The sequence below is a fragment of the Amphibalanus amphitrite genome, unplaced genomic scaffold (assembly GCF_019059575.1).
Source record: "Amphibalanus amphitrite isolate SeventyFive unplaced genomic scaffold, NRLGWU_Aamphi_draft 001063F_arrow, whole genome shotgun sequence".
Taxonomy (NCBI): domain Eukaryota; kingdom Metazoa; phylum Arthropoda; class Thecostraca; order Balanomorpha; family Balanidae; genus Amphibalanus; species Amphibalanus amphitrite.
In genome coordinates this window covers 33,709-60,661 of record NW_024882557.1, presented here as the reverse complement: position 1 = coordinate 60,661, position 26,953 = coordinate 33,709, and the positions used below count along the sequence as shown (strand labels likewise).

At 46.9% G+C, this 26,953-nt stretch overlaps 1 protein-coding gene across 3 annotated transcripts; it reads right to left on the bottom strand.

Annotated features, from left to right (window-relative positions):
- Positions 1–1,896: 1,896 nt before the first annotated feature.
- Positions 1,897–26,953, bottom strand: LOC122369691 (erlin-1-like). Of its 3 annotated transcripts, none has more exons than XM_043344613.1 (8): positions 26,913–26,953; positions 23,598–23,717; positions 21,383–21,463; positions 19,383–19,491; positions 18,163–18,269; positions 5,404–5,555; positions 3,274–3,455; positions 1,897–3,012 (listed from the first exon to the last, which is right to left on the bottom strand). In XM_043344613.1, exons 2-8 carry the CDS (start codon positions 23,703–23,705, stop codon positions 2,645–2,647), a joined length of 1,107 nt encoding a protein of 368 aa, XP_043200548.1. In that variant the 5' UTR covers positions 23,706–23,717; positions 26,913–26,953; the 3' UTR covers positions 1,897–2,644. The 3 variants fall into 3 exon arrangements, with proteins under 3 accessions (XP_043200548.1, XP_043200547.1, XP_043200546.1); XM_043344612.1 differs by having other exon boundaries at positions 26,781–26,943; XM_043344611.1 differs by lacking the exon at positions 26,913–26,953 and adding an exon at positions 26,578–26,898.

Sequence of the window (26,953 nt, the reverse complement as noted above, 5' to 3'; positions counted from 1 at the left end):
TACATATAGATGTACGTCATATCATAGCACCAATCAGAAGCGGGCGAGGACAGGCGTCGCAGGTGAGGAGTGAGGACCATATAAGGGTATTGTAAGTGGGCGAGGGGGCTGGGCAGTAAGTAGGTACAGAGGGAGGTGGAGGACGGGGTAGGAACGAATTTCGTTACAAGGCGCCTTTTTTGGACGAACGTCATTCCAAACACTCACACGTCGGGTTACAGGTAAAATCGACAAGTTGAGCCGGAAATGGCACTCGTGACCTCTTCTTATGTCCCTAAGGTCCTATCAGGTCATGAGAGATCCCCAGCAGTTTTTTTTACAATAACTTTTGATATAGACATGCTAGAGCGATGAAAACACCTCTGGTGTGTTCAGCTAGACGATATGGATCGACTGATATGCAACATGACCTTTTCAGGTCAGCTCATGACCTTAACCCGCGCCGGACCGAATGGGGTGTTTGAACCCCCCCCCCCTGCGGCTTTTCGCAGATATCTCAAAAACGGCGGCGCTCCGCGCCGCCGTACCTGTTTGTGCTTCTTTTTCGCACATGTTGTGAAACTTTCCAACCCAGGTCGCTCAAGGTCAGGTCACTAGGTCACGCCGAGTGACCTCACCTCAGAAAAAAAAAAATAGAATGCTCGTCATAGCCACACCGACAAAACGATTGCCTTGAAACTTCCAGCGATTGATAACAGTGACAGTATCTATAAAATGCATGCCTCGGAATTTTGATATCGGTGACCTAAAGTCAGGTCAATTTTGCGGCCTTTCCATTTAGGTAGGCCTTTCCATTCCTACGTCAACAGCAGAAAATTGAAAAACGTCTCTTTTGCACGAACGCTATTCCAGACACTCTCAAACATCAGGATGCAGGTAGAATTGACACACTGAACCGGAAAATGGCACCTGCGAGCCGTCGTTATGTCCCGGAGGTCATCTCAGGTCAAGAACAGTTTATCGCTAATAACTTATGATAGAGGCATGCTAGAGTTAGGTCATGACTTGAGGTCAAATTTTTCATAACCTTGACTTGAGGTAAAATTATCAAGTTGACCCTTCAAGGTCAAATTATAGTTCATTCGACGCGTCTCGACGAGAGGAACACGATGGTGGCAAAAGTAATGTCATGACTCTTTTGAGTTAAAAGTTAGGTATTGCCGAAAAAACGTTTTTCGTAAAAACGGCTATTTTTGGAGTTTTTGCCCCCTGGAGGCTATACCGTTGACCTGAGGTCAAATCTGAGAACATTACTCAGAAAGGACTGTAAAAGGGCTATCGAATGCGCTTTTCCGCGGCGCTGTAGCTCTATCGGTTCCCGAGATAGCCGCTGGCAGTTCCCAAAATGTTGAAATAGTAGACATTTGACCTTTGGTGACCTCTGGTGACCTGACCTTTGACCTGACCCAAAAAATGACCGAAGTGTTTTCGTCCTTATTTTGGACGTTCTTTCGATTGCCGCTTACCGCGTGTCGCTACGTGGCCCAGGAGCCGAGTTAGGGGGGGGGGGGTGTTCAGACATCCCCCCCCCCCCGGCCCGGCGCGGAATCTCAGAGCACCGGCCCGGCGCGGGATAGGGGTAGCCAGGAGCCTGCCACTAATAGGGTTAAACAACTTTTATCAGGAAAAGTGTTTCAAATTGCACAGTAGTGCGTAGGAAATCAAAGTACGGCGAATTGTAAATTTTTCGAAACATTTTTGGGGGTATGCCCCCCCCCCGCAGCGTCAAAGATCGCCTCTCAGGATCCGACAGTTGGAGTAAGATGTAAACAAGAGCAAAAGCGTCGCTACCGCTCGTTTAAAATGAAGTGAGATCACGATTTCACGAGCGCTAGTCGTTAGTGTTTTTCACACAGTATGTATAAGAGCCCAAGCCCCACCAGCAAAACACATACAAACGAAAACTGGCTTGTCTATTCAGCATCTAGTCTGTTCTGAACTTGTCTATTCGGTATCCCGTCGCCAAGCAACAGCATTTCGGAATGCTCACTCATCAGAGCATTTCTGAGCGCTAAACATGAATATCACAACGCATCGAATGCACGAAGACTGTGTAACGCGTCTGCAATACAAGAAGCTCCCCACTATGCTATTGTTGATATGACGTTACTTGTCGCGCACAACGCGACCATGAGACGACTGTGATGCGATTACGATACGTGGACACACAACTGGTGAGGCCCATCAGGCGAGGAACTGTTCATGACCTCATATGATGTTAGTTTTACGGAGAAGGCTTACGGCAGTGTATCAGAAACTTGATTGTTGAGGCTGAAACAGACTCTTTTAGCGGTCAGGAAATCGCTAGCGAAAGCCTACTCAAATGTCTATATCTCGCTCGCATCTCCATGCGCCTGATTGAGGCGAGCGAGAGCTTCCTTATTTGAATAGGTTCCACATGCAACCTGCTGACTGGCAAGTCTGCTTCCGTCTTTTAGACTGACCAACGCATTAGCAACAAACAGCCATCGATGCAGAGGAAATTGACTTACAAAATCACCATATTTGCCACCAAAATACCCACAAATCACACCAATTTCACGTTTCACGAGAATCACACATATCACATCAAATACGCACATACATCACACAACACCCACACATGGCATCACATTCTGCCCTCCTTTGGTGCCATCTTCTGTCGTCAGTGTTTACCACTAGTTCCACCCAATGCCGCCGCCGCCGGGGTGGCGCCAGCGTCGCCGGCCGCTGCCGCCGATTTTCGCGAATCCTGAGTGACTTTTCCAGCCTGCTCCGACGCCAAACCACCAGCTCCTTCAGCGGACACAGCTGCAGCTGCTGCAGAAGCTGCCGGCCGCGGTCCAGTGCCTTCGATGAACATGCTGGGGATGCTGGAGCCGAAGTAGACCTTGTTGTTGGCGCCAATCGCCTCGATGCGCTTCATTTCGAGGAACTCTGGTGTAAGTAGCATTTCGTTGGCTGTCGCCTGGCGCTGTCGGGAGTAGAACTCGGCGTCTGCCACGGCCTTCTTACGGGCTATCTCCATCTCGTCTGTCAAACAATAGGAAGGAACCGTTCATACGGGGCCAAACACTCCACACACCACACTAACACACGCACTGAAATATCACCTCTCCCTTCATAAGACATAACATTTTACGCTTATTATCTACAATTACGATTCGAAACTGAACTTATTTAATAACTACGTAACTTATTTACAGGCAGACACCGAACTACTATACGCGAATTATTTTCTAAACTTCATAAACCACACGGAAATCATGCGGTAAATCAATAACACGGCCGCACCTTCAATGGTCGATATCCTCTGCAGGGATTCCTTCTCCATGATTTTCTGCTGGTAGCGGATCTTGGCCACCTCAGAGTTCTTCTCTGCCTCGATGACGGCCTTCTTCCGCTCCGTCTCGGAGTCTTTTTCCACCACCTTTTGACGCTGAATCGAGATCAGCAGCTTTGTCTTCTCTGCCTCCCTGCGGTGGGAAGAGGTGGGAAGAGGAGAGAGAGAGAGAGAGAGAGAGAGAGAGAGAGAGAGAGAGAGAGAGAGAGAGAGAGAGAGAGAGAGAGAGAGAGAGGAGAGAGAGAGAGAGAGAGAGAGAGAGAGAGAGAGAGAGAGAGAGAGAGAGAGAGAGAGAGAGAGAGAGAGAGAGAGAGAGAGAGAGAGAGAGAGAGAGAGAGAGAGTCAGGGGAGGTAAAGAGAAGGTCAGAGCTGGCCAGTAAACATCTGATACAACTCCCAGCGTCACCACGGGGAGTCTGCTCAGACAGAATAGATAACGTAGTACGTACCAAACCTATTGCGTGAATAGAATAAAGATATGCTCTTTAACAACTTGCAAGCAAAATAATGTATCCCAAATACATTGTTCACTAGGTGGGTAACTGAAACATTCTCTTTTGCATATACAGGGTGTCCCACAAGTTCGTTCTCACCTTATATTTGCATGTAAAACAGAGTACATTGCGTTTTGATATGTTTATGACCCCTTAATGTACTCCCCATTTCATGGGCAAACACATAAATACATGCTGCGGCATGCCAACCGGCATGTTTGGCAGCATAGCAGGCTTGAAGTTAGCCCAGACTGACTTGGCATGCGCCGTGCGCTCCTCAATGCTGGAACACCGCTTTGCTTCGACGAGCCTCGATTTCAATATTTCCAACACATTTTTATGAAATTTGGATCCGATGAGTTGCCTGGGATGTGATCTTGTCACAGACGCCAATCACAGTCTCCTGGCACTGCTTCTAAGCTTTGCTTGACCTGTGCACTGATGCACTGTCTTGCTTGAAGAATATGGACCTACGACCTCCCGGATGCCATTTTCTCCTCCAAAAATGTGTTCATACTTGCGGTTCGAGTTAAGCTAGAAAGCTGAAACTCCTCCTAGATCTTCTTGGAGAAGCATTCTGCGTCCCAACACTGTTTCTGGAGTATCAATCGCAACCTGATCAGCGTCTGGACGCATATTATCCCACATTACTGTGACCCTGGCCTTTTGCATGGAATAAAACGGGATGACACGAAGGCCTTTTCCGTCGCCCATATGGGTTTTGGGGTTTGGACGGGTGTTTTATCTCGAACACGGACTAGGTAGTCCAGATGACCACATTGATGTCATCAGCCCTCCAGTTTTTTTTTAGCCTCAGGCATAACCAAACACATGTTTGGCCATTTTAAGACATATTTGACTGTTTTGCGTCCCCCGTTAAGTTTAAGCCCAAGTGACCGTGAGATAGGTACCCCGAAATAATACTCTTAGACAGCTGGTAATGCATCCTGAAAAGCCTGCTTACCAACTTTCTAACGCTAAGACCTTTTTGACGGCCACTTTGGCGCCACACAGTTTTGGCCACATGGCTCACTCGTGAAAGCTGACAAAAAAGAGCATAAACTTGCAGCGATTGACTCCCGACAAAGCATCGGCGTCACTTGTTGACTGTGTGTCCAGTTAGCGACAGACATTGGCTACAGACTGGATGGCCTCAATCACCCTCAGCCGTCGCGAATGGCCCAGTGCAGACTAAATACCGAGACGTTCCCGTATCGGAGACCTGTATGTTGCGGCGTAAGCCGTCTCCACAGAAAGTGAACTCTCTAGCAAAAAATATTTTGTCTAAACGAATTAGTTACCGTGGAGCACATTCACAATTGCCATGGCAACCCCATCAGCTCAGTTACAAAATGAATTAAGTGTGGCTTTAAATAAGAGAGCCTCTAAAAGAAAAAAAATAGGTGAGAAGGAACTTATGGGACACCCTGTACAATTCCGATAAAGAAGCAGAACCCGAAGAAAATATCCCCCCTTATAAAAATGAGCCAGAGGTCAACCGACCCACCACAGCCAAAGATGCCAGATACGTATTTTTAACACGATCTAAGTTCCAAGTTACCCCATGAAAACCCGGACCCGTCTCACATGAGTTCGTAGTTTTTCCTGATGGACTCTGGTATCTTGGGCTTGGTGACCCGCACGGCGTGAATGGTTAGACCAGGCGCCATCTCCGTCAGGTCCAGCTGCAGAGCCGCCTTGAGGTTCTCGTCGATTTTGTCGAACAGGTCGATATAAACCTGTGAGAAGGTAGTGAGGGGAGGTAATAATAAGTGCTAGTGACCATGTTGAGCATAGGTTGATCTGTTGTTTGTGGATGATGAATCTTAAAGGGACTATCCCACCTTCTAAAATGTTGTTAAAACCAGTTAAATTGTGCCCGACTTTATAGATTGGATGACCAGGAACACGGTTCTGGCATTTATTTTTCATTAAACATCTTAGGCTTCCCATATTCCAAACACAAACTTTCAAATATGTGACGTCACAGCCCAAAATTACCTCCTTCCCCAGGCCACATTACTGTCATAAAGCTGATTCTTTTTACTCTGTAGGCACCACAACAAAGTTCAGACCAAGTTTTAAGCGATTTTTCAACGAACAAACCCATTTAAATCAGAATGACTAAACGAGGTGACGTCACACTAACGGTCGCTCCATGTTGAAGATAGGGCCTTGTACAAGGCCCATTTTCAAATGAAGGGAACGAATTTCTTCAACACCAAGAGGCCGCGGGGGTTGCAACCTAGATAGATAGTGGTTTCTGAACCTCGCCGCAAACTTGGCTATCTCAACTCAAACCCCATGTTAAAGGTGGGATAGTCACTTTAAGGGTGCGTTTCACGCGACCTTTACACCACCTGGCGAGGATCTTGCCGACATAGAGATACCTTTCTAGACCAGTAGATGGCCCTAGCGCTGAACGCCGGTTTGTTGTCATAGGACAAGTATCACATTTCCCCTGTCCATCCATCTGTTAGCGCAGAGGGGTTGGGCTGCCGGGCCGCCCCTCCCCATCCGCGCCCCGCGAGCTCGGGAGGATTGGCACGGGTCCGCCGCGCCGGTCAGGCCGGGCGGAAAGGACCAGATGTCATGCTTTCAGTCGAACCACATTGGGCCGAACCCGCGCCGACACACACGGATAGGGAAAGATCGGAAAAATGTAAAGGCTAACAGAATGAGGTACAGGATGTGGCACCGTTCCGTGCTTCTATCCTCAGGATACTGAAATCCTTCTCCTCCACGCCGCAACCCCCCTCCGGGCTGGACAGGCAACTTTATCTCATGCGGGCTGCTCCCTTGGAGCGGCACCGCTGCTCCCGAGGGAGCGCACCCCGTAGCCGGGTGCAGTGAGTGCCTTGGGGCTGGGTGGCCTGTCCTCTGGACGGGCTCAGCCCCGGCGACTCACTAGGGTGCCTGCCCAGACCAATGTCTCCCCCTAATTCCTATCATCCTTCCGGCTCTGCAATGGTCTTGTCGACCGAAAGGGCCTAACCCAACAAAACAAACAAACAAACAAACAAACAAACAAACAAACAGGATGTGGGACGTTTTTTTGGTCAAACTTGCAATTTTTGCCCGTAAAAGCGCCGCGAAACTTGGCATAGCTTATCATACATCAATTTCTAATCGCGTGTGAAATTGTGGAACCCTGGTCTCAGAAGTTTAGGTCACCCAGTTCAGGTATATCCTAGATGTTCGAAACTCGGGTTATTGCATGAGCTATCAGCATGAGCTACACTGTATAGTGCCGGACTATCGCATCAGAAGGCACAGAAGAATATGCTTTATAAAGCATTTTTTTTTTTGCAATTTTGTCACCACTTCAGAACTACAGTAGATGCCCGAGTCCTTTGAAAGTTGCAGTGCACGATGTAATAAGGCCATTGGTAGCTACAACTTATACCTATGTCTCGGAATCTTATAAGTTCATCCGGACTTAAATCCCCCAAGAAATCGTTCGGGTCGGAGCTTTCGAATTGTATCACAAAACTTTTTCAGCGTGTCGTAATCGGGTTCGGGGGTATCGGTCGCAAAATTGAGGACGTTTTGCGACCGATTGGATTCCCCGTGATGAGGTATATCGAAATAGGTACCCTTTTTATGCAAAAGTATAACTTCGAAATTTGACCTTTTTACTAGACCTTGACCTAACCTCCACCAGAAAGTAACCTAAACCTGGCCATGGCCAACCTAAATCATGGCCGTCTAACCAAAACCATTGAGTTGAAAATGAAAAATTGGCCACAAAACACGGGCGTAGGAACGTCATGAAAAGTGGGTGGGCCACCCTGTCAAGGGGCCTCCTTTTCCATGGGGCCTCCAACTTTTGCCTCATCCTGCTGGCTGCTTTCAAGTATGACCTCCAAATCTAGCTTCTGAGATCGGGCAGATGTACCCAGGGGCGTAACCGCTAAAGCGAACAGTGCGGAAAGTCCGCACCATTTTTAAATCTTCTTACCCCTCCGATTTTTTTTTTTAGAATCTATTTGCCGCAAACGGCGCATGACCCCTGAAAACCCTTACACAAATGTCTTCCTCGTTTCCAGGTGCCCCCATTAGCTTCATAGGCGCCCTCTTTGGCATGTAAGCGCCCTATGTGCCTATAGTCATCAGAGACATCCCTATATGTCCCACAGTCGCCCCGTTGTCGCATACAATGTGCGCTTATCATAGGCGTCTGTCGTTTATGGACACTTGAAGGCGCCTCTCTTTGCCATGCCGGCGCCCCTGTTTCTTATGAATGCACCCCATGGCATTGATCAATTGCAATTTGCAGACCTCTATTGCATGTGGACGCCCATATACAGGATGGACCAAAAAGGATGGAAACATTTTAAACTCGTATAAAACATGCAATATTGCATGCAGGTGACTGAAAATGATACCAAACGAGAGTACATTTTGTGGAAATTCATAATGACATCATGCACAGCTGCTTTCTCTCGTTTTCAGTCTCTCACAGAATATGTTCGAGGAGACCACCTTTGCGAGACAGGCACAGATCGGCCCGCCTGGCGGCTGACGCGATAGCCCAACGACACATGTCCTCTGGTATGACTCGCATAGCCTTGATGATCGCTCTCTTCAGGCCGCAGAAGCTTGCTGGACCTTCTTTGTAGACCTGGCCCTTGAGATGACGCTACAGGAGAAAAAAAATCCAAGTGAGCAGACGGGCCAGTTCCGACTGGCACCGCGGGATATCAGCCGGTCACCAGAGTGGTTCTCGATCCACTTGAGCATTGTTTTGCTATGTGAGGAGAGCCTTGCTGGAGCCACATGAGGTCCAAGATACTGCCATACGTCGCTTGATCTCACTTCAAGAACTTCTTTAGCGTCGCTTGGTAGGTCAGCCACGTCGCTCCCACCCTCGAACCGAAGTGGAACTGGCCTGTCTGCTCAACCGACCTGACGCTATGGATTTTTTTTTCTGTAGGGTCATCTCAAGGGTCACCGGTCAGGTCTATAAAGAAAGTTCTGTAAGCTTTAAGGCCGTGTAAAGGCCGTGTTACACTGCCGAATTTTGGTCACGACCCTGTCGCCGAATCACGTCGTGTAGGAAATCGGCGAACAGTTCAACGACAGAGGCGAACAGTTCGCCGACAGAGCCCGATTTGCAGAAAACGGGTGGGGGGCCCCCTAATCGTGCGCGGGTCAAAGCTGATCCATGATTCGGCGAACATCGCGAATGAATGGCGAATCTGTTGCGAATAGTCGGCGATACCTTGGCAACAAGTCGGCGCACGCAGCGACATGTCGGCGGCGACTCGGCAACTGTTTGGCGATCATGTTCGTTTATTATAAGTTCGGCGAACGGCCACGAAATTTTCATTTTTCATGAAATATTCGTGGTGGTCGTGACGAACCGTAAAAGTCGCGCGGTGGACACCGACTGGTCTGCGAAATGCCAAGACATTGGAGGAAAGATCCCGAATCGGTCCGCGACATAGGATGACTTGCATATTCGTGCACATTCGTGTACCAAAATTCGGCAGTGTAACAAGGGCTTTACACTGCCGAATTTTGGCCACGACCCTGTCGCCGAATCACGTCGTGTAGGAAATCGGCGAACAGTTTACCGACAGAGGCGAACAGTTCGCCGACAGAGCCCGATTTGCAGAAAACGGGTGGGGGGCCCCCCTAATCGTGCGCGGGTCGAAGATGATCCATGATTCGGCGAACATCGCGAATGAATGGCGAATCTGTTGCGAATAGTCGGCGATACCTTGGCAACAAGTCGACGCACGCAGCGACATGTCGGCGGCGACTCGGCGACTGTTTGGCGATCATGTTCGTTTATTATAAATTCGGCGAACGGCCACGAAATTTTCATTTTTCATGAAATATCGTGGCGGTCGTGACGAACCGTAAAAGTCGCGCAGTGGACACCGACTGGTCTGCGAAATGCCAAGACCGTGGAAGAAAGATCCCGAATCGGTCCGCGACATAGGATGACTTGCATATTCGTGCACATTCGTGTACCAAAATTCGGCAGTGTAACAAGGGCTTTAGTGACCTGAAGAGAGCGATCACCAAGGCTGTGCGAGTCAAACCAGAGGACATGTGTCGTTGGGCTATCGCGTCAGCCGCCAGGCGGGCCGATCTGAGCCTGTCTCGCAAAGGTGGTCTCTTCGAACATTTGCTGTGAGAGACTGAAAACGAGAGAAAGCAGCTGAGCATGATGTCATTATGAATTTCCACAAAATATACTCTCGTTTGGTATCATTTTCAGTCACCTGCATGCAATACCTATTGCATGTTTTATACGAGTTTAAAATGTTTCCATCCTTTTTGGTCCACCCTGTATGTAGGCCTCAGAGGCGCCCCTCTTTCGCATTGAGGCGCCCCTATGGGCTTCATAGGCGCCCCTCTATTGCACGTAGGTGCCCTTCTGTCTCAGAACCGCTCCCCTTTGCCATGCAGACGCCCATCTTTCGTACGGAGGAGCCGCTGTGGTTCTTAGAGACGGCATGGTGCTCCCAGACGCAGATGGGGCTCTCGGAGTCGACAGTGTGGGGCCTTCAGTCGCTGATGGGTGCCCGCCAGATGTGGACCCTCGGAGACGCCGGTATGGGGCCCTCAGAGATGCCAGTATGTGGCCCTTAGAGACACCGGTGTGGAACCCTCAGATACTTCAGTGTGAAGCCCTTACAATTGCTGGTGTGGAGCTATGAATGCGCTGGCTTAAATCCCTCAGAGGCCGGTACATGGACATTAGAGCTCAGTGAGAGTTTGTGTGGTGCCTTCAGTGGCCTTGTGGAGCCGTTAGACATCAACATGGTGCTCTCAGGAGCCGGTGAGTCCTCAGAGTCACCGGTGTGGGGCCTTCAGAGCTCCGAGATACTGGTGTGGGGCCCACAGAGGTGTCGGTGTGGGTCCTTCAGATGTACATATAGAGCCTTGAGATGCACAGGTGTGGTGGCCCACAGAGGCGCCGGTGTGGGGCCCCCAGAGCCACCGATATAGGGCCCTAAGAGACACTAGTATGACCCTCAAAGGCGCCGCTGTGTGGCGCTCATAAACACTGGTGTGGAGCCATCACAGGCGGGTGGAGCCGTTAGAGGCCGGAAAGGGCCCTTAGATGCCTACAAGGAGCCTTCAGAAGCCGGCGTGGCACCCTTATGGGGATAAGCGTGTCTACTTAGGAGCCCTTGAGGTGCTCTCATGAGCTCTGTGGGGCCCTACCGAGCCGAAATATGGCCACGGCCAGTTGCCGCCGCATGGCTCTTCGGACTATCATTCTCAGGGGCCTCATCTGCCTAGTTTGAATAGAAGGGCCTCTCAGAGTTCAGACCATCAGTCTCATGGGCCTCCTCTGGCTAGTATAAATAGAAGGGCCTGTTAGACCATCAATCCTAGGGGCCTCTTCTGGTTAGTATAAATAGAAGAGCCTCTCAGACCATTATTCTCAGGGGGCCCCTGTGGACAGTATAAATAAAAGGGCCTCTCAGACCATCAGTCCCAGGGGCCTCCCTAGAAAAGTGTAAATGTGGATAGAGGGCCCCTCAGATTCATTACGAGTGGACCTCTCTGACTATCAGTCTCAGGGGCCTCTTGTGGCCAGTATGCATATAAGAGCCTCTCAGACCATCGGGCTCAGGGGCCTCTTCTGACTAGTGTGGATAGAGGGCCCTCCCAGACCACCGGTTTCAGGGGCCTCCAGTGGCCAGTTATATGAACAGAAGGGCCTCACAGCCATCAGCCTCGGGGGCCTCTTCTGACTGGTGTGAATATGAGGGCCTCTCATACCATCAGTCTCAGGGGCCTCCTCTGCCTAGTGTGAATATAAGGGCTTCCCAGGCCATCAGTCTCAGGGGACTCTTCTGACTGGTGCCGGATTGAGGGACCTCCCAGACCGAAAGTTTTGGGGGTCTCCTGTGGCCAGTATGAATAGAAGGGCCTCTCAGTACATCAGTATCATGGGCCTCTTCTCCCTGGTGTGATTATAAGGGCCTCTCAGGTCATCAGTCTCAGGGGCCTCCTCTGACTACAGTGTAGATGGATAGGCCTCCCAGACCATCAGTCTCAGGGGCCTCTTCTGACTGTTAAGGATAGAGGGGCCTCCTCTGACTAGTGAGGGTAGGGGGCCTCGGCTAGACCGCCAGTGTCAGGGGCCTATTTTGACTAGTGTGGATGGAGGGGCCTCCCAGACCAGTGTGGATATTGGGGCCTCCTCAGATCCACTAGGGCCTCTCAGGCCACCAGTCTCAGGGGCTTCGACTGATAAGTATGAACAGAGGGCCTCCTTGGATCCATCACGGCCCCTTGGAGTCCGTGCGTGGGGATTCGTGGAACTTATTTTCACCGAGTTTGTTTATTCTGGAAGGTGACGACGTCCTCTCCAATCGAGACGAGGGGCCTCGAGTAAAAAGTGGGTGGGCCAAAACACATGGTTGGCCCCCCACCTCGAAAAGTGGGTGGGCACTTGCCCACCTGGCCCCCCCTGTTCCTACGCCTATGCCACAAAACATGCATTACACGGCCCTAGTAAAGTTGGGTTCATGTGTTGACCCTTGGTGACCTGACCGAGCTAGGTTACCTGACCTGGTATCAGTGACGTCTTTTAGCAACATCTGTACTAGGCAAACAATGCTTTATCGATGATTTTCGATTAAAGTCCTTTTAATCAATGTTATAACGCATGGTCTAGAAGGCCCGTGAACGGTGAAAATTTTTAACTTTGACCTGACCTGTGACGTCATCAGTGACCCTGAGGTCAATGAAATTAATTTTCTCAAGGCAACAGGGCTATCGAACGCCGTTTGAGTTTTGCGAATCCGTCCAATAGTTTCGGAGATACGGGGGGGGGGGGGGCAAAAAATAACCCCACCAGTGTGCGTCTTGGTTATGTGATCCGAGGTCAATCTTTGACCTTGACCTTTCGAAGTCAACACATATATGCTACGAGGCGAAATTACGAGAGGACTTCGATGCTGCTAATTGCTATTATGCAGTTTTTGCCTAGCTTTATTGCTTCAAAAGTGATACGTGAAAAACTATCTCTAGAGACGCTATTTTGACTGAAATTCAATCAATTATTCATCATTTTGTTGCTAATTCGTTGAGAAACACGGTCATGAAGGTTTCATGTCGCTATCTTTCATAGATTCGCCAATATTGGCTAAAAAGATTGGATAATTGCAGCTTTCCCCGAAATTTGAACTTTGACCTGCCATAACTGGGTCAAATATTGAATTAGGGTAAAAAATATACCACCAATCGCGAGTAGGTACTCGTTGAGAGCAATCGACTGCATCGACTCTTTGTTGCGAAGCGAGCTACGACGCTAAGTTTCGAAACGCCGGGGGAGGGGTATGAAAAATACCCTGCGAGGGTTTTGACATAACAGTCGAACTGATATTCGGTCTCACGTCACTCAGGGTCTAATATCTCCATGGAATTTGTAGGCATTGCTGCCTGCTGGTTATTTTCATTATTTATGTTCAGTACGGACTGCCCAGGTCAGGTCAAATACGGGCTACGGACTGCCCAGGTCAGGTCAAATACCTATTGTCAAAATATACCTGTTCGCTGTTCGTAATTTACCACTCACACAAACTTGTGACATCTTTCAAAGTTGTTAGTTTCTCACAAGCTCTTCCCGGCGCACTCCGGATCAAGAGTGAGAGGCGCGCGATAGGAGACGCCTGGCTGGGCGCCGCTCATGGATAGATCGTGGGATGAGTCTCCGACCCGTCTGGTCACGGCGAAACTTAGCAGGGAGGGTTCAGGGCACCTCGACGGCGGCCAAACGCCAGCGGAGCGCCGTAACTAATGGGTGTGACACTGTGTCAACAAACGCCGCTGAGTGACGGGCCGAGGGGACCGTCGAAACGCGCGGGCCATACAGCCAGAGACATCTCTCGGCGATTTTATGAACTATAGTTCGTTTATTTTCAAAAGGACGCTGGCTCAAAGTTCAATATCGAAGCTCTCACGTGAGTTTTGGCAGCTTCAGTGTCTGGCCAAGAATTTCTTACCGAAAAAATAATCAAATAAAAACTCAGCATATATCGGACGTTTATATCAGAAATACCTGAAAAAACTCAGCATATATCGGAAAAAATAATCGATTTCAAATTTTGCACGGTAAGTAGCTGGAAATTGTTTCTTAAAAATGGACATACTATGATGACGTCACTGGTGGCAGCAGGCGGGTGAGACTAAATGCTTACTTCAAAATCTAAGCTGCGTTGCGGCATTGGCGGTTATGTGCGGCGTGTATGCCGCATGATTAGTAAGCGGCGACCACTAAATTAAAAACTCAATAGCTTTGACCTGTTTTCAATGGATAACACAGCATACCAAAAATGTCCATCGCTCTCGTCATAGGATATTTAGATTTAAATAACTTACTTATCTACATCATCGTTTTGAATCAAATTAATACTTTCAACTTGACCCTCGCCCGTATTGGTGTTTTTCCAGCCGCGAACGTATAAGGTATAACCCCTTCTTGCCGTTTCGCTCCTGATCAAGCTAGAGCTTCGCGGGAAAAACGAGCGTGTTGCCCGTGACGAGAGGAAGCCGATGATACCCAATTTTAAGGTCCTGGGTCATCGGTTGACCTTCCAGGTCAGGTCAATGACCCAAAAGGCGGGAAAATTGGGACCTGTTAGAACGTCGTAGTGTGGCTGCTATGGGGTTTTTCAGGTTGCTGATCACGAATATCATGCTAGTTTTGATCACAGATGATGTCTTCATTCATTCAGGCCAGGTCGGGTCAGGTCAGGTCAGGTCAACCAGTAGAGGTCCTGCCGGGTATTTGTAGTAGGTGTCAACCGCCTCTGACAGCCTCGTAACATGTTACGAAGGCACCAAAACTACTTTGTAAACCAGGGGTCGGCAAATGGTGGGGCATGCCCCCTTTGGGGGTAATAGAGCCCTTTCGGTGGGGGTAATGAGGGATTCTGAGAAAGCCTATCTTTTTAGAGTTTGTAGCTCCAGTGATGGAGCCATCGTGACTGCTGCATCCCAGGGTTCAAAGATTAGCCCAGGCCAAAGGCACAGCACACTATTGATTAGATACCAATTTTCACGTACCTGCTCGCCTTACCATCACACCCCTCCGTACAGTCGTTCAAAAGCAGCTGCAACTTTTAACCGTCGCCCGTCTGTTGGCGTTTCAACAGACGCTAACGTAAGGGGGAGGAGTCGATCGGACCCCCGCGGCCTCTCGGACTCTGAAATGGAGCTGTGCATAAAAAAGACGAGCGTGCTACCCGTGACCATAGGAAGCCGCTGCTGCCCATTTTTTAAGGTCCTTGGTCATTCCGTCTCATTCAAGAGGGCAATGATAAGTGTCGAGAAAATCGGGACCCGCTATAACTTCTTGAAGTGAGATTTTATGGCTCAAGATGATCTCCAGAAAAAGCTCATAAGCCAACGGTCATTATGGGTCCAGAGGCCAGTTTTACCAACAGAAAAATAGCCGCCTGCCGGAATTTTTGCCTAAAGATCGTTTCACATATGGAGCGTAAACGGTAAAGCCCTATCCGCTTACGAGACCATCGCGTTTACGCTCCGTATGTGAAGCGGTCTTGAGGCAAAAATTCCGGCAGGCGGTTATTTTTCTGTTGGTAAAACTGGTCTCAGGTCATGATATTTTCCGGGCTGGTGAAAAAAAAAATGATGGGCTCGAGGGTACAATTTGGTCGTGATCCAATGCCTTTTACGTGAGCTTTTAACGAAAAACCACCCGCCGCCCCTATACGTACAAGGGTTAAATGGGATATAGCATAGGCGGCGGAACGGGGAGGGCACCGGGGCACCGTGCACCCTTTGATTTTTGCATTTTAACATTAGCCCTATGGGCGTTGCATGGAAAGAATGGGACCAAAAGTCGGCAGTGCTCCCCCCCCCCTCCCCCTTAATTGAAGGTGTTCCGCCGCTACTGGGATATAGGCATTAAATGTTTTGTGGAGGAAGTGTCATGTTTTAAATTTGATGCATTGGAAATGCACAAATACCCAAAGAGTTCCAGGACGGTATGGAATTTCAGTAAACATAGTTGTGTCAGCAATGGGGTCTGGTAGGTGGGGGTAATGGCCCTGCCTGGCGCCCAAAAAGGGGGCACGACCCCGAATGACCTGCCGACCACTGTTGTAAACGTTCATGTGGTTGCTAAATTCGAATTCAGCTCGAAAAACTGGCCTAGAAACATGTCAAACTCGAAAAAGTGAACCGAGGTCACCAAAGGTCAATGACCTGACCTGACCTTCAGGTGACCTTGACACCCACCCTAATGCATGGGGGCAACATCATATCACATGTTTGAACGCTTGAAACTACGAAAAGACTGCAAACGCGCTGCTAATGCGAGCCGACATACGCTGAATCGCGGTTCCGGCCAAACATGGTCTCGAAAAGTAGGTTACAGGTCAAAGGTTATTTGCGTCAGGGTCATGAAATTTTCAGGGTAGGTGTAAAATTGATCAACGCGAGGGTACTAAAAGTTACGTCGTGATCGGCCGCTTTTTACGCGAGTTATTCACGAAAAACCGAGGGGAGTCCGTTCGACCCCCCCCCCCCCCCTAAAGGGCGAGGGTTAACAGTCCGAACTCCGAACAAGTTCGGTCTTGTTTGTGAATTTGTCGGAGCATCACCTAAATCTAGTAGAGATGATGGAGGGAAACTAGGCTTTTAAGGAGGGAAGGGAGTCGGTGACGGTCAGGGGCACTACAAGCAGAGCAGTCATAAGCTGGTGACAGGGCTGAGTGCTGACATACCATGTTTTGATAGCATGACTGAAACAGACTTTTTGGGTAGCCAGGAAATCGCATGCGAGAGCCTATTGAAATTCTTACATCGGCCTTTATATGCACCAGTCGTATACAGGTGCGGGATTCCGGATTTGGCATACGATTTCCAGACAATCGAAAGACTGTTTGGAGCCAACGAAGGAAGGAATGAGTGAGTACTAAGTTGAAAGCATTAATTTGGTTCAAAATGATGATGCAGATTACTTAGCTATTTAAATCTAAATATCTTATGACGAGAGCGATTGGCATTTTTGGTATGCAGTGTAATTCATTGAAAACAGGTTGGAGCGTTTGAGTCTTTAATTTAGTGGTCGCCACTTACTAATCATGCGGCATACACGCAACACATAACCGCCAATGCCGCAACACAGCTTAGATTTCGAAGTAAGCATTTAGTCTCACCCCAGCAGGCACCCAAATGCCCGTGCAGTGGGACAAGTGTCAACGAATTTGAGTGAAACTTAGTTTTTCACTGTTGCCGAGCTTATAATCGAGTGAGCGGTTCCGTCCATGATAGTCATAAGTTAAATTGAAATACATGTTCGACAGCATGACGTCACCGCTGTTATCATATCTGCTTCCAAAACGCCCATATGGAAATTATCGGGAAGAAATCACATGTTAAAATTAGTCGACGTTCGATTTTCTCAGGTTCAGTTTTTGCTCGTTTTGCTCGCTAAAACACGTGCTTGTTCGAAAAACATACTTGGAGCCAGCGTCCTTTTGAAAAAAAAAAAACGAACTATAGCTGTGCAATGACTTTCAAATGAATAGAACTGCATAGTGATGCATGCAATGATGATTCACTCTACAGGATTGTGTAGAGAATTGATGTCTTTATGATTCCTAGCAGCCACATTTTTGAAATTGTTGTCATGGCTTTCATGCAATGCACTGCAAGATGAAAATTGTATCATGCAAAACATAGTACAAAATTTGAAAAAAGGCTTGCTAGGAAATGTTTTCATTGACTTCGTCAGTCCAAAACTGCAAACATCACAGTCGTACGACAATCCGTTATTGAGTTCTATTCGTTTGAAATTTTGATTTTGCAATATGTTTGTCTAAATTGCTCAGTATATGTGGATTGCAGAACAACGGTAACCACTCTGTGATGACGAGGTTAACGTCCTTCATAAAATATCCAAAAACAAAGGCAATCGAAGCAACGATGCTCTAGCTATTTACGAAAAACGTTTCTCATAGCGTTACGCGTGAAACGCACCCTTAAGCACTGTTTTGTCCAGGGCTGCGGAGTCGATGGATTTTCGGTGACGTCGATTCCCACTCTGGGCAGAGCTGTCGACTACAACTCACACTCCGACTCCGCAGGTCTGGTTTTTACCGAGCTGAAAGCTTGCATTGAATACTTACTAAGCTACTACTAAGTGCAAACTGTTATATCACCGATAAACAAATCGCAGTAGACAGAGAGTAGAGACTCTATTCGCTATAACACTTTCTTGCACCAATTTAATAATGCCGCCTAAGCTAATAAAAATGGCAATATCAGTCAAGGGGACAAAGCTCATAGGGTCAGGGAGTACAAGAACACACTACATATCCAGAAGAAAGGCTGACTTACCTCCTGCAGGGTGTGTGCCGAACAGAACTGATTTAACTCGTGGTGAATCTTGTGGAAGATGAGCGTCTTGTCGTAATCTGCTGTGTAATTCTTGACGATGCTGTGCACTGAAAATGATGGTTATCGTCAGTGCTTCTGTTAGCTAATAAAAGACACCGAAATGTCGAGCAGTAGTGTAACAATGAAATATGCATCAGCCTTGTGAAGGATGACAATGCAAATGATGCCATTAAAATGCTACGTACCTACTTACATTTGCAAGCAACAAAACAAGTTAATAATGCCGTGGATATCTATCTCAATCTACGTCACAAATAGAAAAGTTGACAGGACTTGACATAGGTAATGCTTCGTCAACAGCGTCATGCCTTTCAATTTCAATTAAAGGCGTGGTACTAATAATTCAGTTAACAAGTCAAATGCGCTTCATCTATGACTAATTACAGCGGCGAGCTCAGAAGATCATGACTTGAAGAAGATCATGAAGAGAGAGAGAGAGAGCGAGAGAGCGAGAGCGAGAGCGAGAGAGCGAGAGAGCGAGAGAGCGAGAGAGAGAGAGAGAGAGAGAGAGAGAGAGAGAGAGAGAGAGAGAGAGAGAGAGAGAGAGAGAGAGAGAGAGAGAGAGAGAGAGAGAGAGAGAGAGAGAGAGAGAGAGAGAGAGAGAGAGAGAGAGAGAGAGAGAGAGAGAGAGAGAGAGAGAGAGAGAGAGAGAGAGAGAGAGAGAGAGAGAGAGAGAGAGAGAGAGAGAGAGAGAGAGAGAGAGAGAGAGAGAGAGAGAGAGAGAGAGAGAGAGAGAGAGAGAGAGAGAGAGAGAGAGAGAGAGAGAGAGAGAGAGAGAGAGAGAGAGAGAGAGAGAGAGAGAGAGAGAGAGAGAGAGAGAGAGAGAGAGAGAGAGAGAGAGAGAGAGAGAACTGTATTTACGGACTCATGGTCCAATTGTAAATGAGACAGAACCACTTTACACTGCCAACAGTGCCCGATTCCACACAACCCTATATCTAGAGCGCATGCTCACATCACTGTTCACAAGAGCGCTCAAAACAGTTTTTTGGTCACACTGAGCCTTCGGAGAAATATCCATGATGACTTTCTGAACATAACATCAAAGCTATCAATGCCTTCGAAATGCCTTCGCGAAGAGCTCAGATGACCATTTACACCAATGAGCTGAGGAAGAATACGGCCTTGTCACCTGCGTTACAAGACCTGCGTCCACGGACCTGCGTCCGGAGAGAGCCAGTTGACCACCTCGATCCTGTCGATGTAGATCATCACGCCACCCGAGGTTCCGCACGGAACGTTGGTCACCTCGTCAGTTTGTAGGGTCACCTGTAACAACAGCGGACAAAGTTAGATGTGACGCCCCAATGGGAGGTGGTCTATGAAACATGTTCTGTAACAGACCTTGTCTGTGTGTCAGGTATATATATGTCTTATCATGATTCTGTGGTTGCTTTCTGAATTAAGTGCAGTACCTCATCTGGTTGCTAGAAGAGAAATAAAATTCAGAGTATGTAAATTCAGAAATTCAGTAAATTCAGAGTAAAATTGGTATGTATTTTACTGTATGCCAACGATAAAATAATTGTCTAGACCGAAGCTCTTAGCCGTTTTTTGAACGAGGACATCCCAAAATGTTGACTTGGTAATTCGTTTTTGACCGTGGTCACTTTGCTTACACCAGTTATTACCACACCCCTCAGGCTAATGTATTTGAATAGGCCAGGCATACAGTAAATTCAATTCACAGCCAACCAATTACCGAAACAAGCATGATTAAAAACTTCAAACATGCACCACAAATTACAAGACAATTAAAATGCTTTGTCTCTTCTAAGCATAATCAGCACTAGCAACACCTATACCAGAACTCGAAAGATTCCGCGTCTCTTAACCCGCGCGGGGCTGGGGGGGGGGTAAATTTTACCCCCCCCCTCGCGAATTTTTGCAATATCTCAAAAACGGCGGCGCGCAGCGCCGCCAAACTTTCAGTACCTTTTCTTACATCAATTTGACACGTTCCCTGAAAAGTTGAATGAAATCCGTCGGAAAATTTTTGAGAAATTGACGTTTTAGTGACGTCATGTTCGCCATTTTCGCCTCAAAAACGGCAAAAGTTCAAACGCCGCTAACATCTTCATTTTTAAAGGAATCAAGACGTAACAAAAAAGGATATACGTAATTCTACTTTGTCTATCAAATGGCTATCTCGGTTTTTTGAAAATTTTGGATTTTGGCCCAAATTTTTCCAAAAAACTGACTTTTTTGGGAAAATAGCTATAAAATCCAAAATTTTGAGTGTATCGAAAAAACCGGAATATATGTCAGAGAAGTGGTCTATGTGTACCTACATACCAAGTTTTAGAAGAATCGGTTCAAAAATGTGGGAGTTATTCAAAATTGTATGACGTCACGACACACAAAATTTTTGAAAAATGACTTTTTTTGGAAGTTCTAGACCTCGTACGGAAACGAAAATAGCACCATTCGACTCGCCGTGAAAAACTGCATCGGATAGACACCTTTTTAGGCCTTAGCAACCAACTTTAAAATTTGACCTCACTTGACCTGACCTTGACCTGACCTCGACCTGAAATTCATCCAGAGGTGGTCGATATCACTTATTGAGTGTGCCTATTGAATTCTATGAGTAAAATGACCCATAAAACATGTGTCGCACATGCCCTTTTCTATATTTTGTTTTTGGTGACCTGACCTGACCTGACCTGACCTTGACCTTGACCTCTGAATGATATTGTATGCAACGAATATTGTCTTGGTAGCCTAAGAACACGTTTTGGGAGATCAATCTCAGTCCATGACTCCATTCTTCGGCAACTACGGTGCAAGGCCGATACTGTAGGAACTTGCAATTTGTACCCTTGACCTGACCTTGACCTTGACCTCAAACTTAAAATTAAGTACATGTTTTTAGTTGTTCGTGATGAGATCTTTCGATTGGCGTTTGAATTTTCCAAATCGGACCATTAGTTCGGGAGATAACAGGGGGGTAAAATTTACCCCCCCCCCCAGCCCCGCGCGTTCGGCTGGAGACCCCAGCCCCGCGCGGGTTAACAGAGATTGCCAGGTCTACACAGTACACAGGTCTAACAGAGATTGCCAGGATTGTATAGTCATAGCTTCTATTAAATAGCAGCTATCCAAACCATTGGGGAGAAAGGGGGTCAGGGATAAACAGTGTCCGGTAACATTTCCTCACCTGGACGGAGCGATAGGCGGTGATGAACGGAATCATCATATGGTAACCAGGCTGACTGGTCTGCTGCAGAAGGGCGCCGCCCTGCCGGCACGGTCATCGCTGGTCACAGCCGAGTCGAGTTTGGGTCGGCTCAGGTCAATGTAAGGTCAGCCCAGGTCAAAGTGAGGTCAGAGCAGGTCAAGCAAAAGGTCAAAACATCACAGTGGTCAATGGGTCAGATCAGGAGTAGATTTACCTGTGTTTAAGTTTAAATGGATAATTCAAGCAACCATTACCTTTGGCCATGAGATCACACATCGGAAAATGAGAAAAGTACGCCCCCTGTGGGACCGATTCCCTTCTTCCATATCATGATAAAGAGAGTACACGTGCAAGCTTTGTTATATAGAAATAGCCGTCACTTTCCCCACGTGTCGGCACCGTCCACCGACCCGGCGGGTCGGCGGACCGGTCCTTCATTGTGCAACCACCCTGCATATAACGCACAGGCACTGGCGAATCAGAATCAGAACCACAGTTGCAATACAAGTCTCGGCCCGCTCGGTCGTCTCTCCATCCGCGCCTCCGCGACAATGGTGGCAGCGGTGGGTGCATCGCAGACTGGTTAGTCCGTGCTCCGTGACAGTGTATCGCCCCTACGTCACGTCATCGACTAGGGAGCTGACCATCCTGGACTCGTCATCGTCCGACATCACCGTCTCCAGTGAGTAGCTCTGCCCGGCAATACCATCTGCCCATGCGGCAACGTCATCAGCTACCCTGGACTACTACGGAGCCCGCCGACAGCGCACGGCTCATCAGCCCGCGCCGTCCTCCTCAGCATCATCGAGTGATGGACGCCACCTCGCTGAAGGACTCAAGATCGGAGGAGAGAAGAGAAGAAAAAAAAAATATCAACGCTAAATTCAAGACAAATTGACACCCAAAATCAAGACAATTCACCCATTATGAACTTTTGCTGTATTTTCGTTAAAAAGTGACAGTGAAATTGTGCTGTGAAATTTGTTTTAACTTCGATGTGTTTCAAAAACCATACTGTTTCATTATCCGTTTTCGTCAGTGTTCTGTCGTTTGTTGTGCTTCATTGTGGTTGCTCACCCCAAAATTTACGGAGAAATTGCAAATGCACTTAATTTTTGCCTGCATTTTGCAGTGTCACTTTGACACTAATAAGCATAAAAAGAGCATATTCTGAAGTCGGTATGAACATTCAAATACGTTAATCGTGGTCAATTCACTGAATTTATATTGTATTGATATTCGGCCAGAGATGCCGAGGGCCATGGAGATGCCCAGGGACGGTCCCCGCCAAGAGTGCGGAGGGATCGCCCGGTAGTAGGTGTAATTGTCACGAAACTTACTTATCTGTTCATACCATTTTGTGATACGCTCATATGGAAATTTCTTTCTCCGTCAGCTAAACGTTTCCTCTCTTTGTTATGATCGCTTCGGTTCCCTACGCTTCCCTGGGGGAGGGAAGATAATGTGGGACCGATTCCCTTCTTCCATATCATGATAAAGAGAGTACACGTGCAAGCTTTGTTATATAGAAATAGCCGTCACTTTCCCCACGTGTCGGCACCGTCCACCGACCCGGCGGGTCGGCGGACCGGTCCTTCATTGTGCAACCACCCTGCATATAACGCACAGGCACTGGCGAATCAGAATCAGAACCACAGTTGCAATACAAGTCTCGGCCCGCTCGGTCGTCTCTCCATCCGCGCCTCCGCGACACCCCCGAAGCTATCGGTTTCCTATATGACGACGATCGGGTAGGGATGCGATCCACTCGCTGTTTCGTCCCAATTGAGCTAGAGCTTCTTGAATGCACCATAACAAGACACATCAGGTATTTTGTCTTGGCGGTGTTTGGCACACCGCCAACATTCCATGTGTTTATATCGAATGGCATTTCTTGGCCTCTCATTATTGACACAGACCACATGACTTTGAACAATAACAAGTCGGAACACGCCACCAAACTGGCAACATTCTGATAGAAAAAAAAAACGTAACCAAACAGCGCCTTATAAAGTAGGTAGGTACCCGATTTCAGGCAGGACAACCAAACTAAAAATGTTTAATTAGGACCCCAATTAACCACGAATTGTTCATAATAGTTGCATAGACATTGTCATAACAAGCAAAGTAAAATGACTACACAATCCTATATTGCATTTAATTACCACTAACAAAAGTAAATTCATTCACTTACCCTGAAATAGACTCCGACATGACCTTCTTCGATTTTATGCAGTGAAAAGTTTACTGTGACGGCCAAAACTGCCAGACCTGTAGCAACAGCTCCCAACACATTCGCCATGACAGCATCAACCTGGAAAACAAATCAAAGAGGTACCAGGTGAATTTGAAAAGCCAGGGCGACCGGTGGTATGAGGCACAAGGCCAGCCGCCAGGCATTCACCAACGGGAGTCAACTATCCAGCACTACCAACTGAGCTACCTACAGGACAGACTTAAAGGGACCCTCCCAGCCGCCTTCTAAAATTTAATGAACTGGTATGAAAGTAATGTACTGTGGTTCAGAAAGAGCAAAATGAATATTTACCAAATTTGACCAAAAATATTCACTGTTGTTAGATATTGGACTGTTATTTTGTTTATTTTTGGGGCCTCTGCAGACTGTAGTACCTATTACTTGTGATGGGAGGAAGCCATCAGCCAACAATGCCTAACTTGATGATACTCTGACCTAAATCATGAGCTGACCTCCCCGGTCATGTCAACTCAATGAACTAAATGTCAGTACCGTAAAATGGGGTGTTAAGGGACAGTGGGGTGATAAGGGACAGTTGCGTGGGAAAAACTTTGAGTCATGTTAAGTTCCTAATTTGAGAAGGTTGAATAAAAACTTGAGTGTGGTAGTTGACACTGTTTTGTTCTTGACTAAAAGACAAAATGGCATGGTTTTTCATGCAAGTGATTTGGCTCAAAAATGGTTTTGAAAATCATGCTACATTTTCACAAAATTGAGACATCTCGAAAACTCTGTGTGTACCACATAAACTAGAAGGTGCACAGGTAAAATGAATGCATAGGTGTATTGTCACATGTATTGCACATGTTTCCTGAAAAACTTATACAAATCCACCCATTCATTCATCATCCTCTTCCTCTTTTCTGGACACATGCATATTTTGAGGTGGATGTGGGGTGCTAAGGGACAGGGAAGAAAAAAATAAAAATAATATATAAATATAATTTCATAAAGTTTTCTTTCAGTAGGCATGGAAAACACCAAATTCCACATAAAATGCTGGCTAATTCATGCTTTCATCTCTAACACATCTTAATTTATATAACAAAACACCTCAAAACTCCCTTAACACTATCTTTAACAATGATGGGTCAATGAAGACTGATGTAGGTAAATGTGATGTCATCATAAAAAGGCCAAAACAAAGAGGGCAACATAATGACAAGTGACTAGCTTCAAAATGGGTTTCTGTTGACAGAAGGGTACTTTTTGGTTCTATTTACCTCATAGTTAGCACATTTTCCAGAGGCGTAAACTGCATTACATGTAATTGGCTAAAAAGGCCATTAGTGGTGAATGAACCTGACTTGTTTTGTGACAAAATATTCAAAACATTTCAATAAATAAATTGTGTGCCCTTTCACACCCCAATTGTGGGCATTTAATGACCATTTCTTAAAAAAATATAGGTGTCCCTTAACACCCCACATTGGGGTGCTAAGGGACAGCGATGAAAAATAATAAAAAATAATATGCATGTATATATTTTTAAAACTTTAATGTAGCAGGCATGTAAAGCACCAAATTCCACATAAAATGCTGACAAGTTGATGCTTCTATCCCCAACCCTTCTTGAGTTATATAACAAAACACCTCAAAAGTCAAAACTGTCCCTTAACACCCCGTTTTACGGTACCTACTCCAAGCAAATTCTGCATTGCACCAGAGTAACTGTGCATGCAGCACAACACCTGTGAACAGCCCCGCAACAACAAAAACTCATTTACATCAATATTGCCATAATTTGAAGCCTGACCCAAGGTCTGTTGTCTGCCCATGAGCCATGACCATGTGCCATGAACATCACGTTTGAAAAACAAAAATGTCTTAATCAACCCTGCATTGGATGCTTGGACGACGAAGATTCTACGTCGTCCGGCCAATCCCGTCCAGGGTCAGCGGGGGCTCGGCTGCGGTTATGGAACGCGACTGGCCAGACGGCGTAGAATCTTCGCTGTCCGGGAGACATCAAACGCAGGGCAAATACTTAATTGTCTACCACTGATTTGCAATACAACTGATTATTACTGATAATTCCATATTTATGTGGGCGAGGATGGATGACATGATTTTGATTAATATAACGAGGCTTGAAATGATCTCACGCATGTCCAAGTGTTTTATTTTAGGCAAAATAAATATCTAAAACAGACGTAAAACAAGCTTTCGGCATAACACCATCATCAAGTTTAGAGCGTAATGCCGAAAGCTTGTTTTACTGTTTTAGATATTTATTTTGCCTAAAATAAAACACTTTGACATGCGTGAGATCATTTCAAGCCTCGTTATATTAAAGGAAAAGGGCCACCTTCGTGAAATATGAAGACATCGTTGTTTTTCATTTTGACATTATTATTTTTCATTTTCTTTTTAAAACTGGTGCCAGAAGTGCACAATTCGCTAAAAAGTATTTAAAACTATTTAACATATTGGTACTACGTTGATACTCTCTACGGCACCTACTGTATGATGGCATAGCGATGACGTCACACTCAAGCCAATCAGCGTTCAGAAGACAGACTCGTCGGATTGTGTCAGATAAGTTGATTGGTTAAAGCTGAGCTGGTTGGAGCTGATTGGTAAAAAACCAAAGCCTCGCCGCGGGTGGCTGTATTGTCGGATAAGAACGCATTCCTGGGATAAGGACGCATTCCTGGCGTATTTTCTTTTAAAATTGCCGATAACTACGAATGGAGGCCGAAATCGGCCGTAAGGAGGTAGACAGATAGGTTTTCGGACACGGGCTACAAGATGGCTATCTCAGTTTCAATCCCCATGTTAAAGGTGGCCCTTTTCCTTTAATGATTCCATATGTTCAATATTGAATCAATTGGTATTCATATTGCGTTTGAACTGAAGACACAGGAAGCCAATTTGAATTGATTACCTAACTACCCACAGCGCTTCTTGAACTAACCTTTTCTTATATTGATATTGATATCAATATACGATTTCTTTGCGAATCACGTTAAGCCTGATTTTTTGAAGAAAAGCTTTGACTTCAGGTTCAGGGCCTAGTTCTGTACAAACAAATCGAGATATTTCAATTGGGCTGAAATAACCACCCTTCTAAAGGGGGCGCCCTAGAGTAATCAGCGATAAATAACATCAAAAACACACCCCGCGTTCGATGTCTCTCGGACGGCGAAGATTCTACGTCGTCTGGCCAATCCCGTCCAAGGTCAGCGGGGGCTCGGCTGCGGTTATGGAACGTGATTGGCCGGACCAATATACCCCATTCACTCAATATACCCTGGGCCGGACGGCGTAGAATCTTCGATGTAACGGAAGTT

Excerpts from the sequence above, each read along its gene's own strand:
- LOC122369691 (XM_043344613.1), bottom strand. The coding sequence starts at position 23,705 with ATGGCGAATGTGTTGGGAGCTGTTGCTACAGGTCTGGCAGTTTTGGCC. Across the intron at positions 5,556-18,162 it reads CGGCACACACCCTGCAGGAG|GTTTATATCGACCTGTTCGA; the intron begins GTAAGTCAGCCT and ends ACCTTCTCACAG. Across the intron at positions 3,013-3,273 it reads GAGGATATCGACCATTGAAG|ACGAGATGGAGATAGCCCGT; the intron begins GTGCGGCCGTGT and ends ATTGTTTGACAG.